The sequence below is a fragment of the Meles meles genome, chromosome 5, assembly GCF_922984935.1.
Source record: "Meles meles chromosome 5, mMelMel3.1 paternal haplotype, whole genome shotgun sequence".
Classification (NCBI taxonomy): Eukaryota; Metazoa; Chordata; class Mammalia; order Carnivora; family Mustelidae; genus Meles; species Meles meles.
Window position 1 is genome coordinate 125,051,859 of NC_060070.1, and position 15,468 is coordinate 125,067,326.

Below are 15,468 nucleotides of genomic sequence, written 5' to 3' on the forward strand. Positions count from 1 at the left end.
TCCTTTACCCCACTCAGCGAGGAGCTGGCTGCTTCCTGTCCCCTCATCCAGGTCGGGGAGCCAGCTAATGGGCTGCAGAGCTGTCACATTCTCAATTAGCCTCATTAGCCTCCGACTCTGACTCCCACTGGAGTCAGGGTTACGAGCTGTTGGGGAGAGGCCGTGAGTGGCCTGTGAGTAACCTCAGACCCAGCTACGGCAGGGGTTCCCAGCCCAGGTCTCTCCCCCAGCTGAGGCCCAGCACCTTTCAGACTACTCCAGGAGCCCCCAGAAGGGAGAGGTCAGGCAGCTGGTATTTGGAGTGCAGACTCCTAGCTGGCGAGAGGAAAAAGTCTCATTCTTGTATGAAACATGTAAGAGGCATGTGGCAGGCATGAATGTGGGCAGTGACAACAGGGGGGTTCTGGGGGGTGGACTGCAGACCCTTTGATCTGCAGGAGAAACGTGGGGACTGATTGATCGATCCCAAGGAAAGGGGCAGATCCAGGGGCTGTGGGTGAGAAGCCAGGTGGCAGTGGTGGGGGTCTGAGCAGGCACCTTGCTGTGCATGGGAAAGTTGAAATGTCTGTGTCTGTGCATGGAAGGAAGCTGGGGAGTGGGACAGGCCAGCCCAGGGGGAGGCAGGAGAGTGAGGAAGCCTGTGACGGGCCTGTGGTGAGAGCGGCTGCCTGAGTGGGCAGAGGGCCTGGTTCCAGGTTAAGCAATGCAGAGCCATGGGTAGGCCGGTCAGGTGGCAGGAAGGCGGGAATCATTAAGGGCCCTGTGGCCAGGGGCTCCCCTCCGCTGAAGCCTCCCCTGCCGCTGAGTAGGCAGATGCCCGGACTGATTACTTCAGCTCCTCCTGGCCACACCAAGTTGCCCCGGGCACCTGCCCCTCCACCTCCCCACCCCTCCCCACAGTGACTCCTGCCCGGAGAATGTCCAGCCCTGGCATAAAGGCCCTGGGTGTCCATGAGCTGCTGTCAGTCAGAAGGCTGCACAGTCCAAGATGGGCTCCTCGCGGGCACCCCAGATGGGGCGTGTGGGAGGGCGAGGAATGATGGCATTGCTGCTGGCCGCGCTCCTCCTGCCAGGTAGGAGGCTGGGGGCCCCGGGGAGGCAAGCGGGGAGAGATGGGGAAGAAGGATGCAGAGAGCAGGTCAGAGGAGGCTGGCGGGATCTGGAGCTGTGGGTGCTGGCAGGTGGGAGGAATCGCCGTCCAGGGAGAAGCCAGGAGAGGACCCAGCAAGGGGGAAGGGCAGGAGCTCTGGAGTCTGAGGGCGACTCCTCACTGCCCTGTCACCCCAGGCAAGTTACTTGAACTTCCTGAGCCACAGTTTTTGGAACTCTAAAACCATGTTAATGGTAACAGCTAGCTCTAGTCAGATCTCAGAGTCTCAAATTAAATAATGTATGTGACAAGTGCTTTGGAAATTAGAGCGTTATGTAAATGGTGGTGGTTGTTGTCATTGCTTTTGTCAATGATTAGAGCAGTAGAAGACGAAGACTCGATATTTAACAGGAATAATCGTTACCATCATAGAGTGTTTTTACGTGCCAGACACGATTCTAGCACTTTCCATTAGCACTTTTGATCTTTAGAAGAACCGTATGAGAGAGATTCGTTATTCCCACTGTACGGGGAGGACACAGAGGCTTGGATAGGTCAAGAAACTGGTGCAAGGGGCACCTGGGTGGCTCAGTGGGTTAAGGTCTCTGCCTTCAGCTCAGGTCATGGTCTCAGGGTCCTGGGATCGAGCCCCGCATCTTGTGATCTCTGTCAAATAAATAAATAAAATCTTAAAAAAAAAAAAAAAAAAGAAAGAAACTGGCGCAAGATCACAGCTTAGAAAGCAGTAAAGTCAGGATCCAAACCGGGGCTGTGCTGTGGACCAGTGGGTATTTGCGGAGAACCTGCCCACAGCCCCCGGGGGCAGAAAGCAGGCTGTGTGCCTTGGGGCGAGGAGAAGGAGAGCAGGAACTCTCCATGATGAGTGCCGCCAGGTGAGGGGGGCTGCGGGCAGAGCTGGGTTTGGTATGGAGGTGGCCACAGAGAACTTCTTTTGGAGGAGAGAATGGGGACGTCACAAACTGAGGAAAAACTGCTTGTTGGGGGACAAATGTAACCTCTCCTAATGTATAAACTAATGCTCAGAGAGATTTAGTAACTTGCTGGTATGAAGCTCAGTGCACACTGCTTGGGACCTGAAGGCGGTCAGGTGGGGAGCAGAGGAAGAACAAGGGGTAAGGTGAGCCCGGGGTTAGAATCAAAGGCTTGGTTAAGGAAAGAAGTGGTTCCACATCTGCCAGGGATGAAAAGGCGGGAGCGTGGAGGGCAGTTGGGTAGGCATGGCTGATGGCTGGGTGGAGAGTGAAGGAAGCTGATAATGGTGGTGAGCCTCAGAGGTGGGTTTCATCCTCGTGCCCCTGGGCTGGGCCAGGACAGCACGCCTGGCTCAGGGTGCAGTGTCCTGTCACACTGTACCAGCAGGTTCTGAGGCGACAGTGGTGCCCCCACATCCTGGCCCCCACCCAGCTTTCCTGGCAGGGGCAGGACTGAGATGGGAACAGAACTCCCACCCTCTGCCCAAGCCTGGACTCTCCCCAGGAGGCTAGTGATGGAATCTCAGTCCTCAGGGACCCTTGCCTTTACCTCAGTCCCTCTGCCACCGGCTTCCTCTTTTCTCAGTCTCTTTTGCTACTTTTCCTTTCCTTCCCAGCCAGCTATTGTTTCATCTTGTCTCCTCCTTCCATTTGATCCCTCAATCTCATCTGGGATGTCCCCCCTCAGGATGTATGCCCCATCTCGAGGAGTCTCAGTCTCCCCCATGCTCTGTTTCTTCGGAGTCCTTTCTTTTGGATCCATGAGCTCCTGCTACTCCTCCTTGCCCTCTTCTTCTCTTTTAACACCTCCTTCTTTGGACTCTCATCTTCTCTGTCCCTGTTCCAGAACAGGTGGCCCTTCTACTGCCCCCTCATTTTCCTTTACCGACAACAGCCAGTTCTCACTTCCTCTTCCACCCCAGACTCTCCCTGGGCTCTTCTCGGGAGAAATCAGAAGCAGATGACTGAGATGGGCTTGGAAGCTGAGGGAGGAATCCAAGCCACTCTGGCTCTTACTAACCACTCCTTCCTCCCCAGGGGCCTTGGCTAAGAGCATCGGGACCTTCTCAGACCCCTGCAAGGGTGCGCGTATCACCTCCCCCGGCGACCCCTGTTTCACTGGGAAGAGCGGTTCCAGTAGCTTCAGTGGCCACAGTAGCTCCAGCAGTTCCAGCAGCTCCATTTCCAGTTCCAGTGGCTCCAGCAGTGGCTCTTCTGGTGGCCCCAGTGGTTCTGGTGGCCCCAGTGGTTCAGGTGGCCCCAGTGGTGGCGCCAGTGTCTCCAGTGTCTCCCAGGGTGGTTCTTCAGGATCTGCGTTATTTAAGCCAGGAACAGGGTATTCCCAGATCAGCTCCTCCTCTGGATCCAGCTTCTCCCAGTCGGGAAGCAGCAGCTCCCAATATGGAAGCAGCAGTTCCCAACCAGGATCTGGCTCGGCTCTACCAGTCAGTGTTGGTTCTTCCCGCTTAGGCTCTTCCCAGTCTGGAGGCGGCTCAAGCTCATCTGTTTCCCAAAGCTCTTGGATATCCAGCAGCAATGGCCAAAGGATCAACTCTAACTTACGCCCCTGTAATTCAGATGTCTCTGACTCTCCCTGCAGTGGGGGGCCTATTGTCTCCCACTCTGGCCCCTACATCTCCAGCTCCCACTCTGTGTCAGGAGGTCAAAGGCCAGTGGTGGTGGTGGTGGAACAGCACGGCTCTGGTGGCCCTGGAGGGGTCCAGGGTGCCCCCTGCAATAGTGGTGGCCTTCCAGGAAAGCCCTGCCCCCCCATCACCTCTGTAGACAAGTCCTACGGCAGCTATGAAGTGGTGGGTGGTTCTTCCGACAGTTATCTGGTCCCAGGCATGACCTACAGTGGGGGCAAAATCTACCCTGTTGGCTACTTCACCAAAGATAACCCTGTCAAAGGCTCTCCAGGTGTCCCTTCCTTTGCAGCTGGGCCTCCCATCTCTGAGGGCAAATACTTCTCCAGCAATCCCATCATCCCCAGCCACAGCTCTTCTGGTTCCAACGTCTACCAGTCGGGAGCTTCCTCAGCCACTGTGTTCCAGCCAGTGGGCTCTGGTGGGGTCCAGCCCTGTGCAGTTGGCTCTAAGGGGCCCTGCTCCCTCTCAAGTTCTGGAGCCCACAGCAGTTCTAGCATTTCCAGTAGTTCATCCTTCCATCCCTGTGGTGGTGTTTCACAGGGGCCCTGCTCCCCACCTGGTCCTGGCTCCTTCAGCGGCACCTCCAGCTCCCAAGGCAGTGGTAAAATCATCCTTCAGCCCTGTGGCAGCAAGTCCAGCTCTTCTGGTCACCCTTGCATTTCTGTTTCCTCCTCTACATTGAGTGGGGGTCCCGATGGCTCTCCCCAACCTGATCCTTCAGCTGGTGCCAAGCCCTGTGGTCCCAGCAGCTCTGGAAAGCTCCCCTGCCGCTCCATCCGGGACATCTTGGCCCAAGTGAAGCCTCTGGGACCCCAGCTAGCTGACCCTGAAGTTTTCCTACCCCAGGGAGAGTCACTTGACAGTCCATAAGTTAGCTTTTGCCTACATGCATGTGTGGGCATACACATGTATACACACACACACACACACACACACACACACACACACACACACACACCATCTTTCAGTTGGGAGAAGACCAGAGGCCCAGGCATGGGGTTAGCTCTGTTTCCCTTCTTCCCAAGAGAGTTGCTCTATTTCCTCCATTGCTCCAATATGGCAGACTCCCCTTATCACCTCTTTTTTCTTCAACTCTCCAAATTGTAGACTCCAAATTCCTTTCCCCATTCTCTCCTACTGCTTAGATTCCCCTTATACTGCAGTGCCCTCTCTGCCAGATAACCATTCCCTAAAATTTCCTCTGTCATTTATTTGAGATGGTACAATACATTAGCTAATCCTATCCATTCAGATTCCTGACTGCGAAACCCCTGAAATGTTCCATAGTAACTCTGGTTCCTAGAGAAGTCATCCCCCTTTTTACCTGTTTGCCAAATAAAGCAAAGTCCAAACTGTTGCTTGAAAGCAATGACCTCTTTTCACTGACCTCTCTTTGCCATCTGGTCAACCAACATGGCACACCATGGGGTTCTCACACTCCCAATTCCACTCCCACCCTCCACTACAGAGTTCACCATACCCTCTGTGAGTTCCCAACACTCCTTTTTGCCTCTCAAGGTCTCCGTCTCAGTCCCCTGTCCTGGCTGCCACTTCCCTCAATGCTCAGACTCTTCCCTGTGTGAGGGAGACACCAGTATACCCTCGGACACTGGAGTAGGTTCCCTGCTCTTTCTGGACCCTGGACAGATGGTTCAATAAACTGTGTGAGCTAGATGCAGACTTTTGCCATCTTGGTGTCCTGAGTCTCATCTTAGGACCTATGTGATGCTCTTCTGTACCTCTAGAAATACCCATGTCCCCCATTTTCACTCATAATTTGGAGCAGTATTTCTCTTATACTTTATAGCTCCTCCCACAAAGGAGGAAAACAATAAATATTTGTTAAACTGAAAGCAGAGGTTGGTCTCCAAGATTCTTCCTCACATTTCTCTCCTCTCTCATTGCTCCAGGAAACCCATTCTCTCTCCCCTCCCCATTCATCTAGGGTCTTCCCCTCTCCCTGTATGGGGCCCTAATTATTCCCCTCCCCACCCCATGCAGGCTCCTTCTTCTCTAATTTGCCTCATTTACTAGATGCCATCCTCTCTAGGAATCTGGGCATTGATTTCCTGGGTTTCTGGGATACTTGGAACCTTGGGAAAACTGGAATACAACAACCAGATCAGATTCCTGGTGACTGAGTGGGAGGGATCCCAGGTTGGTGTTCTGGGAACTAGGGGTGGAGAGAGTAAAAGACAGAGAGGTTGGGAGCATGACAGGGAGTGCCGCAAAGCATAGTGACTCACTAGCCTACATAAAAATGTACCAGCCCATAGCAGAACAGAGCCAAGTGTTCTCTCCACCTCCACACTCTAGCTGCCTCTGCTGCAGTTCTAGAGAGATCTGTGGGAGGTGAGAGGGCAGAGCACTATAGTGGAGAAGGGGAGTTGTCTCCATGGGAGAAGAGAGAGAAAGCAGAGGGGGGGGAGTCCCAGACAGCTGTGTTCTGGGGACTGAGGCTGAGGCCAAGGAAGTTCTCTTACCCCAGGAAGGGGAGAATGGGCTATGTTTGTCCTTTTAGGAAGGACCTCACCCAAAGCACAGGCCACCTCTCAGAACCTCTGCTTACAAAGGAATTTATTCCTACCCTAGGATCTAATCCATTCCCTCCTATTGAATGGTGTTAGCTGGTCCCAAATTTAGGGCTATTGTTGATCAGAAATGACCTGGCAGCTGAGCCAACCTGCAGGGCTGACTGAAGACAGAGAAGGGCTGTAGAATAGTCCTGTCTTTGTCATCATTGGTGAGTCACACTTGGCCCAGCATCTGGCCCTGGACTGCTGCCAATGACACGCATCAAGGCTCTTAGAAGTTCCATGCACCACAATTGCAGGAGGGATACAGACTCTGATGTGGGGATTCCTTTAGGCTCTGGTGTGGTCAAGATCAAAAACTTTTACAAATCTGGTGGATGTCACTCAAAAAGGACTTTGCCCTCCACTGGCCAGTTCCAAAGAGGAACTCCCCACTCATCCAGTAGCTAGGAATCAGGGGCTGAGGATGAGGATGGAAAAGGAAAATCTAACAGCTTATTTTAGACTTCATGGAACCAGGGACGCCTTGCCTGGGTATCTCTTGGAAGCAACAGAAAAAACATGGCATTTGTACACTTTTTATTGCAAAAAGTTCAAACATATTTACAAGTAAACAAAAGAATTAATGAATCCCTGTTCTCTCACAACTCAGCTTCAAAAATTATCAATTCATGGCCATTTGACTATAGCATTTAAACACCTTCCTCTACTGTGAGTTGGGAACATCTACTCCCTCTCAGTATTTCTTATTTTCTGTAGATCCATTTGACCATCTGTAGTAGACTGAATGCTGTCCTCCTCAGCACCTCCAAAGATGTCCACATCATCCCTGGAAACTGTGAATATGTTAGGTTACACAGCAAAGGGAAATTACAGTTGCAGATGGAATTAATGCTGTTAGCTGACCTTAGAGAGATTATCCTGAATTATTTGGGTGGGTCAATGTGTAATCATAAGGGTCTTTAAATGTGGAAGAGGGGAAAAGAAGAAAAGGTTAGAGTGGTGTAACATAAGAAGATCCTCGGTTTCTGGCTTTGAATATGAGCCAAGGAAGGCAGGCCCCTAGAAGCTGGAAAATGCAAGGAAATGGATTTTCCCCTAGAACCTCTAGAAAGAAACACAACCCTGGTGACTCCTTAATTTTAATCCAGTGAGAACTATGACAGACTTCTGATCTTCAACATTGTAAGATAATAAACTTGCATTGTTGTAAGCTACCAAGTTTGTGACTGTTTGTTACAGCAGTGGAAGGAAATTAATACACCGACATCTCTTAAGGATGGGAACCAAGTCTATTTCCTTACAGACAGGTCTCATTTAGGAGCAGCCTCTCCAATGGGAGAGGCACTTCTGCACTCCAGAACCCCTAAAGGTTGCGTCAAGGTAAAGGAGCTACAGGGATGCATGAGAAAGCGGTGCTGGAAGAGAATGATCTGGATCCCAAAGAGAAAATGAAGAGAAGTAAGTGTTTCTATTGCTGAGAAGGAAATGAAGAGATTGGGACCCCAAAGGTGAAGGCTCTCCTATGCTTGTTGTAAGGAGCCAGGGCAGGGCGGGACTGGCAATCAGTGATGAGCTATGAACCAGGACACCGGGTCAAGAACGGGTGGGGAACTTTAGGAAAGGAACCAGGGATGGAAACACCCAGCCTTCCTGGGACATTCAAGTGGCACCTGTTGCCACAGATTGAATTAGGAATGAGAGTGGAATGTACAGACTTATTATCTGCACAACCACTGGCTCATCTTGTTTCTGCTGCCTCCCCCCCACCCCCAAAGAGGATAAAGGGCTGGCTGCCTTGGGGCAGAGAGAGATGTTAGAGCTGAGCAAGATGCAGGGCTGCACGGTGGGGAGCAGGGTTCGTCTGGGCCTGATTCTTCTGATCTGTCTTCATCTTCCAGGTATGGAGGTTGTGCCCAACCCTTGCACAGGTAGAGACTGGGGGCCCCAGGGGAACTGGAATTGAAGGAAGGGTTAGAGGCAGGAGGGTCCCTTGGGTCCCTGGGGAAAATGAAGGGGCTGGAAGCAAAAAGAATCCAGGAATCAGGAAAGGTGGGCATTGGAACCAAATATCCAGTCCATTTGCTGTCTCCTCTTTCTTTTTCCTCAGGCTTCTTTGCCCGAAGCATTGGTGCAGTGGAGGAGAAAGTTCTCCAACACTTGGGAACCAACTTGCATCTGCTTGAACAACCTTCCTTGCCCAGCCACTCCAACTCTGAACTTCCTCAGCCCAAACCAGACCCTGGGCCAAATGATTTAACAAGGGTTCCTTTGAAGTCCAATGCTTCTCCATTAGCTGGCTTCCAACCTGCAGGTGGTTCTGGGGTTCAGAGATGGTCCCCAACTGGGGGGCTACCCTCCATGGATTCCTGGTCCTCTGAAGATCCTTGGCAGATAATGGCTGCTGCCACTGAGGACCACGTGAGGGAAGCGCTGCCTGAAAAATGGTCTTACCTTTCTGGTGCTGTTGCCCTCCCTCTACGCAGCAGTCCTTTGCCCGCAGGGCCCTCTGCACACTCCACAGGCCCCATACCCAAGGCTTCACTCCTCTACCAGGATTCCAAGTCTAAACGGTCGCTTCATTCTAATGTGCTGGGAGCCCAGAGAGAAATCCTTGCTCAACACCCACCTGCTCTTAACAGGATTCGACAGCCATCTCTGCCTGGGTACCTCTGGGGAACCTTGAATCCAGGAGTGTCCTGGAGAGGTACAGGTCCTGGAACTGGATGGGGAACAAGGCCCATGCCACAGCCTGTGGGAATCTGGGGTATCAATAATCAGTACCCAAGTACTAGCTGGGGGGATATTAATCGGTTTCCAGTAGGCAGCTGGGGGAATATTAACCGGTATCCAGGTACCAGCTGGGGGGATATTAACCCATATCCAGGAGGCAGCTGGGGGAATATCCACCTACGCCCAGGTATTAATAATCAGTTTCCTCCCAGAGTTCTCCGTCCTACCGGCTCTTCTTGGAACATTCCAGCTGGCTTTCCCAATCCCCCAAACCCTGGGTTACAGTGGGGTTAGGAGGATGACAGAGGGGAAAACCCTAAGTTGGAAATTGAAAGAATGGAGCGTGAGCTAAATGAAGATTCAGTGAGTGTGTTTTCTAGCATTCTCTCTACTTTTCACTGCCTCTCCTGCTCCCCCAATGCCAATCTCCAATAAAACACAAGCAGTTATTAAATTTGTTCCTTTGCAGTGTCTTTGTTTCTGGGTGCAAAGTGAAGTGAGTTTTGTCCATCCCATTCTCTAGCCACCCCTGTATCTCTGTAGGGTCTCTAGAAACTCTGTCCCCTATACTTTGCGAAAGATCAAAGCCCAGATATTTGAGGGTGGAACTTTATGGTCTGACCCTAGCCAGGTGGGACAGCTGGTTCCAGAACTGTCAGCAAGACCAGTTGAGATAGCACCTGTGACAGAAGGAAAGGATGAGATCCAAGAAGGTGGCCCTTCCCACCAGGGCCAAATGGGAAATGAATACCCTTTGATTCACAGAGGAACAAAGTCAGAGAAAGTCATTGTTTCTGCTTATCTTTTCGTCTCTGAAATGCAATCTTCTTGGAAACAGAGGATGCATTACACGCATCACTTGGCACATTGTGCCCTAGAGAACCAAGACTTTGAACATTTGTCGAATGAATAGTAGATCTCAATGAATGAAGAAAGTACAGGGAGAAAGAAAAGGGAAAGAAAAACCTTGGAGTCAACAATCCTACTGCAGCTGTGTTTTACACTTTATTCCCAAGTGATGGCACAGTCTCTTCTTTTGGTCACATAGTCGTCTCTCTGCCACCCTTTTGTTTCCCTGGAGTTCAGCATCCTGCACAAAGTTGGAGTGAAGTGGGGAGGGTCACTGTAGGGAGTGGGATGGAAGTTAGCAGGAGCCAGCTGGGGGTGATGGGTTTTCCAGAAGGACACACTCCCAGTTGCCATGCCATGTCTTTTGCCGCGCCATGTGTGTACTCAACCAGCGTGATCCAGGTGTGTGCCCAGAGATAGCAAGGGAATCACCCCAAGTTCCAGGAATTGGTTAGGTTGTGGGAAGGAAGCAGAAGAAGAATAAACACTAGAATTGGAGGGATGGGGAACTGCCGGCAGGTGAGGTGGGTGTTCTCAGAGAAACTTCTGTCCCAGTGTCTGCCATAATACTCCATCCTACGCCAAGAATTCCTTCTTAGGACACCTTCCCATCCCATCCCAACCACACTCCTTTCTGTATTACCTCAACCTCACTCCCGCAGTTCTTTCCCACCTTGGGCTCTTGGTTTCTCCCTGCCCTTGTTCTGTTTTCAGCACCTCTCTCCCCCACAAGCCCAAGTTCATTCTCTCAGGCTTGGGGTCTCTCTTCTCTCTGTCCCTCTTTCTGGTTGACAATTTGCACTTCTAACTTCCAAGTTAGTACCCTCCTCTTATGTTCCCCATACTCTGTAGAGAGTAAGTGCCATGTATCTATTTTTTTCACTGCTGTACCTGATAGCAGCAAGTCTGGACCAAGGCTGGATCAAGGAACCCTCTCTCTCACTCCCTGTTCTCCCTTCTACCTTATTCCTGAGCCACATGCCTGTACACCGAGTCTAACCTGTACACCTCTCTGGGCTTCCCAGAGCCTCACTGACATTTCCTTACAAACCCTACACAGCCCTTCTCAGCTCATAAAATGCTCTGAATATTCCATCATTTTATCCTCGTTACTATCTGTGAGTTAGGTATTACAAGATGAAGAAACTGAGACCCAGAGACCTTAAGCAATTTACTTAAGGTTACACAGCTAACAAGTGACAGAGTCAGTGACTCAAACTGAATTATTCTCATTATCTGTGCGGGGGGTGCTCAGGTACAATATGCAATTAACAAAAACCCACCTGTTACTGAGTACCTACTATGTGTCAGACTCAGGATAGGGTGCTCTCACACACACCCTTCCAGCGAATCCTCACAATTCTGTCAGGCAAACATGCTTCTATGTACATACTACTTACACAACTACTATATAAAAACTTATGGGTTTAATAAACCAAGTTTTTTTTTATTATTTGTTTATTTACAGCATAACAGTGTTCATTGTTTTGGCATCACACCCAGTGCTCCATGCAGTACGTGCCCTCCCTATTACCCACCACTTGGTTTCTCAACCTCCCACCCCCTAATAAACCAAGTTTGTGCAAACATTAAATATTGGTTCACATTTAGACTAATTTATACATTTAATGAAAATCACAAGTCTGATATGTAAGATGCTCTTAAGTATCTTAAACCCCCAACGAAGCAAACAAATGCACAAGTTGTAATGATTATAAAACTGATCCCTTCATTTCCAGTAAAAATCAGAAAGCAAGTTCCATGGATTTAAACTTACTTTTTCATTCTTCTTCTCTTTCCTCTTCCATTGTTCAGTTCCCTTTCCAGGATGTCAATATTTTTTTTTTTTTTTAAAGATTTTATTTATTTGACAGACAGAGATCACAAGTAGACAGAGAGGCAGGCAGAGAGAGAGGAAGAAGCAGGCTCCCCGCCGAGCAGAGAGCCCGATGAAGGGCTCGATTTCAGGACCCCGAGACCATGACCCGAGCTGAAGGCAGAGGCTTTATCCCACTGAGCCACCCAGGCGGCCCGTCAATATGTTTTATTTTTATACCATCCTGATGTTTCAGTAATCTTAGGATCTGCATCTTGGCCTGCTGAGCGTGGGCGGCCAGTGAGGCTGGCTGCACAGTTTACAGTTCAAATCTGGGCTGCAGGTAACCTGCCTGAGCTGCTACTCCTTCTGCTCCTGCGCTTTCCCTCCTGGGGAACTGCCTGATGTCCTGCAAACTGGCAACACCCGTTTCGCATCCTCCCAGCTGTGTATGAAGCCTCCAAGTTTTCCATGTTCTCATCAGCACTCGGTATTACTTTATCGCCAGGACTGTGGATGTGAAATTGAATCTCACTGGAGAATAAAACTTCTAAAAGGCATACATTTTAGAATGTTGCAACCCATTTTGTCCCCTTAGCATAGCATACTTTAAAAAAATCCCTCTTGCCTGGTGTCGCATAATACACTTCTCTCATTATGACATACTGCTAGATCTGCATTATTAAATGCATTTTTAATCTGATGCAATCCTTATATTTTATTGTAGTTAGTAGTGCAATCTAGAATCTTCTAGGAGATGAGAACTAACTGGGTTGACTTTATTAGCTCTCTCCTTCAGTGATGTCTTGGTTAGTTTATTGTCTTGGTGTCTCCTATTGTAACCACCTTCTCTTTCATTGTTGTGTCTGACCTCGCCCCTTGTTAGACTTCCTTATTTCTGCTAAAGCCCATATTTACAGTGGGGCTTCTTAGCTTTCTGAGCATTCTTTTCTACTTACATAGATGAAAGCACACCTCTCTCTCTTCATAAGCAGACACATAATTGATAGAAGAAACAAAACGAACAATTCCCTTTTTATTAAAATCAATTTTTAAGAACTCCATTCTTTTCTATTACAAGCCATCCTTTGTGCACTTTATATTAGCTTTTATCTTTTGAGTATTGTAATGATCTCACAGCCTTCTACAGCCTCATTTACTTCAATGAACCTTAATTATCATTTTTCCCCTCACCCTCTTTCTTCTCTTGTTCAACTCTCTTCAGGTGAACAATGGGAGCTCCTTTAAGTTGGTGCCTTTGTCCTTTTTATTTTATTTATTTATTTAATCTCTTTTAAAAACTCAAGTATAATTAACATAGTGTTATACTAGTTTTATATTAGCTTCAGGTGTAAAATACAGGGATTCAACAATTTTATACATTACTCAGTGCTCATCATGACAAGTGTATTCTTAATCCCCTTCACCTGTTTCACCCATCCCTCCACCTCTGGTAACCGTCAATTTGTTCTCTGTATTTAAGAGTCTGTCTCTTGGTTGGCCCCTCTTTTTTTTTCCCCCTTTACTCATTTGTTTTGGTTCTTAAATTCCACATAGGAGTGAAATAATACAGTATTTGTCTCTCTCTGACTTATTTCACTTAGCATTATACTTTCTAGATCCACCCATGTTATTACAAATGCAAGACTTCAGTGTTTTTTATGGCTAACATTCCACTGCATGGTATGTTGGGGGGCGTTTACCACATCTTCCTCCATTCATCTACTGATGGAAATTTAGGTTGCTTCCATATCTTGGCTTTCGTAAATAATGCTGTAGTAAACATAGGGGCACATGTATCTTTTCAAGTTAGAGGTTTTGTTTTCTTTGGGTTACTGCCTACAGTTTCTTCTAGGAGTTTTGCAGTTCCATTTTCTGCTTATTTTTGTGCATAGTGTGAGAAAGTGGTCTGGAGTCATTCTTTTGCATGTTGCTGTCCAGTTTTCCCAGCACCATTTATTGAAGAGTTCCATTCTTTCACTTTCCTTTGCCCTTTTTAGCACTTGCCTTGCTATTCTTGAAGCATCCTTGCTTTCTGGTAAAACAGAAGAATATTCAAGTCCTGTCTTGATTCTTCTCTTCCCTGAGACATGGAATCTGCTATCATCCAAGCCTTGCATTCTAAGGGGTTCTAGTTTCTTTCAGGGAAGAACAGTATTTGAAACTGAAAACAAGGTGCTGCGTGTCCGTTTGAGAGCTGATTAAAAATGCTACCCCCTGGGGCGCCTGGGTGACACAGTCGGTTAAGTGTCTTCAGCTCAGGTTATGATCTTAGGATCCTGGGATCTGGCCCAAGTCAGGCTCCCTGCTCAGCGCGGAGTCTGCTTCCCCCTCTGCTCCTGGCCCCTGCCCAACTCATGTGTGCTCTCTCTCTCTCTCAAATAACTAAATATAAACTTTCAAATAACTAAAATTCTTTTTAAAAATGTTACCTCCTCTGTCGGATACTTTTTTTTTAAGGTTTTATTTATTTATTTGACAGACAGAGAGATCACAAGTAGGCAGAGAGGCAGAGAGAGAGGGGGAACTCCCTGCTGAGCAGAGAGCCCAATGTGGGGCTCGATCCCAGGACCCTGAGATCATGATCTGAGCAGAAGGCAGAGGCTTACCCACTGAGCCACCCAGGCGCCCCTGTTGGCTACTTTTGAGATAGACAATTTACACTGAGCTTGTTAACTTAACACAGAATTTTTTTTTTAAGATTTTATTTATTTATTTCAGAAAGACAGTGAGAGAGAGCATGAGCAAGGAGAAGGTCAGAGGGAGAAGCAGACTCCCCATGGAGCTGGGAGCCCGATGCAGGACTCGATCCAGGAACTCCAGGATCATGACCTGAGCTGAAGGCAGTCGTCTAACCAACTGAGCCACCCAGGCATCCCTTAACACAGAATATTTATTGTTTGCTACTTTTATTAAATATGTGTGCCAATAACCATGAAGATTTTTGACATCACCAAGAGATTAAAGGAGGGGAACATTCTCTGGACTAGGCTGTGTGGGAGAATGAAGTGAAGGCAGACGTGGAAGCTAGTGTAAGTGTGAGGAAGGTTAGAGGATGTGAATTAGGCAACATTCAGGTAAACCGAGGTTGGGATTGGGAGCCAGTTTACTGCAGAGATTTTGAAGTCATCGGATGGGATAGGATGAAGTGCTCAGTGGGATTTTCACCTGGTGGGGTTTGTTTGAGCTCTACTCTTTTGGGGTGAGACCATATTTAACCATGTTATGGGTTGAACTGTGTCCCCCAAAACAGATAGGTGGAAGTCTTAACTGCTAGTACCTAAGCATATGATCTTATTTGGAAAGAGAGTCTTTACAGAGATAATCAAGTTCAAATGAGGTCATCAGGATGGTGGTCTTATAAAAAGAGGGAAGGGCACCTGGCCTGCTCAGCCGGTAGAGCGTGGGACTCTTGGTCTCAGGGTTGTGAGTTCAAGCCCTACATCGGGTATGGAGATTACTTAAAAATAAAATCTTTTAAAACAGGGGTGGGGGGGAGGGAGGGATTTGGACACAGGCACACGCAAATGGAAGACAATGTAAAGACACAGGATAATGTCTACACACCAATGAATGCCCAAGGCCACCAGAAGCTAGGGGAGAAGCCAACCCTGCTGGCACCTTGAGTTCAGACTTTTAGCTCCAGGATGGTTAAGACAACAAATTTCCAGCAAGCCACTCTGTTTGTGGTACTTTGTTGTGGCAGCCTGAGCAAACTAATACAAACTCTTTAACATATACCTCTTTTGCTTGCCGCCTCTCCAGCCTCTCTCCAGGATCCCCAAAGCTGTTACTAGTCACCTAT

At 48.7% G+C, this 15,468-nt stretch overlaps 2 protein-coding genes across 2 annotated transcripts; both read left to right on the forward strand.

Moving 5' to 3' along the window:
* Positions 1-988: 988 nt before the first annotated feature.
* Positions 989-4,601, forward strand: CDSN (corneodesmosin). The gene is made up of 2 exons (XM_046006670.1): positions 989-1,073; positions 3,121-4,601. The coding sequence occupies exons 1-2, from the start codon at positions 989-991 to the stop codon at positions 4,599-4,601; spliced, it is 1,566 nt and encodes a 521-aa protein (XP_045862626.1).
* A 3,361-nt stretch (positions 4,602-7,962) lies between these two features.
* Positions 7,963-9,292, forward strand: C5H6orf15 (chromosome 5 C6orf15 homolog). The gene is made up of 2 exons (XM_046004386.1): positions 7,963-8,166; positions 8,376-9,292. Exons 1-2 carry the CDS (start codon positions 7,974-7,976, stop codon positions 9,290-9,292), a joined length of 1,110 nt encoding a protein of 369 aa, XP_045860342.1. The 5' UTR covers positions 7,963-7,973.
* The last annotated feature ends 6,176 nt before the right edge of the window (positions 9,293-15,468 follow it).

What these genes read in the sequence shown, in the direction of transcription:
- C5H6orf15 (XM_046004386.1), top strand. Translation starts at nt 7,974, where the DNA reads ATGTACAGACTTATTATCTGCACAACCACTGGCTCATCTTGTTTCTGC. An exon ending in GATCTGTCTTCATCTTCCAG is followed by an intron (nt 8,167 to 8,375) that starts GTATGGAGGTTG and finishes CTTTTTCCTCAG; the next exon opens with GCTTCTTTGCCCGAAGCATT.
- CDSN (XM_046006670.1), top strand. Translation starts at nt 989, where the DNA reads ATGGGCTCCTCGCGGGCACCCCAGATGGGGCGTGTGGGAGGGCGAGGA. An exon ending in GGCCGCGCTCCTCCTGCCAG is followed by an intron (nt 1,074 to 3,120) that starts GTAGGAGGCTGG and finishes CTTCCTCCCCAG; the next exon opens with GGGCCTTGGCTAAGAGCATC.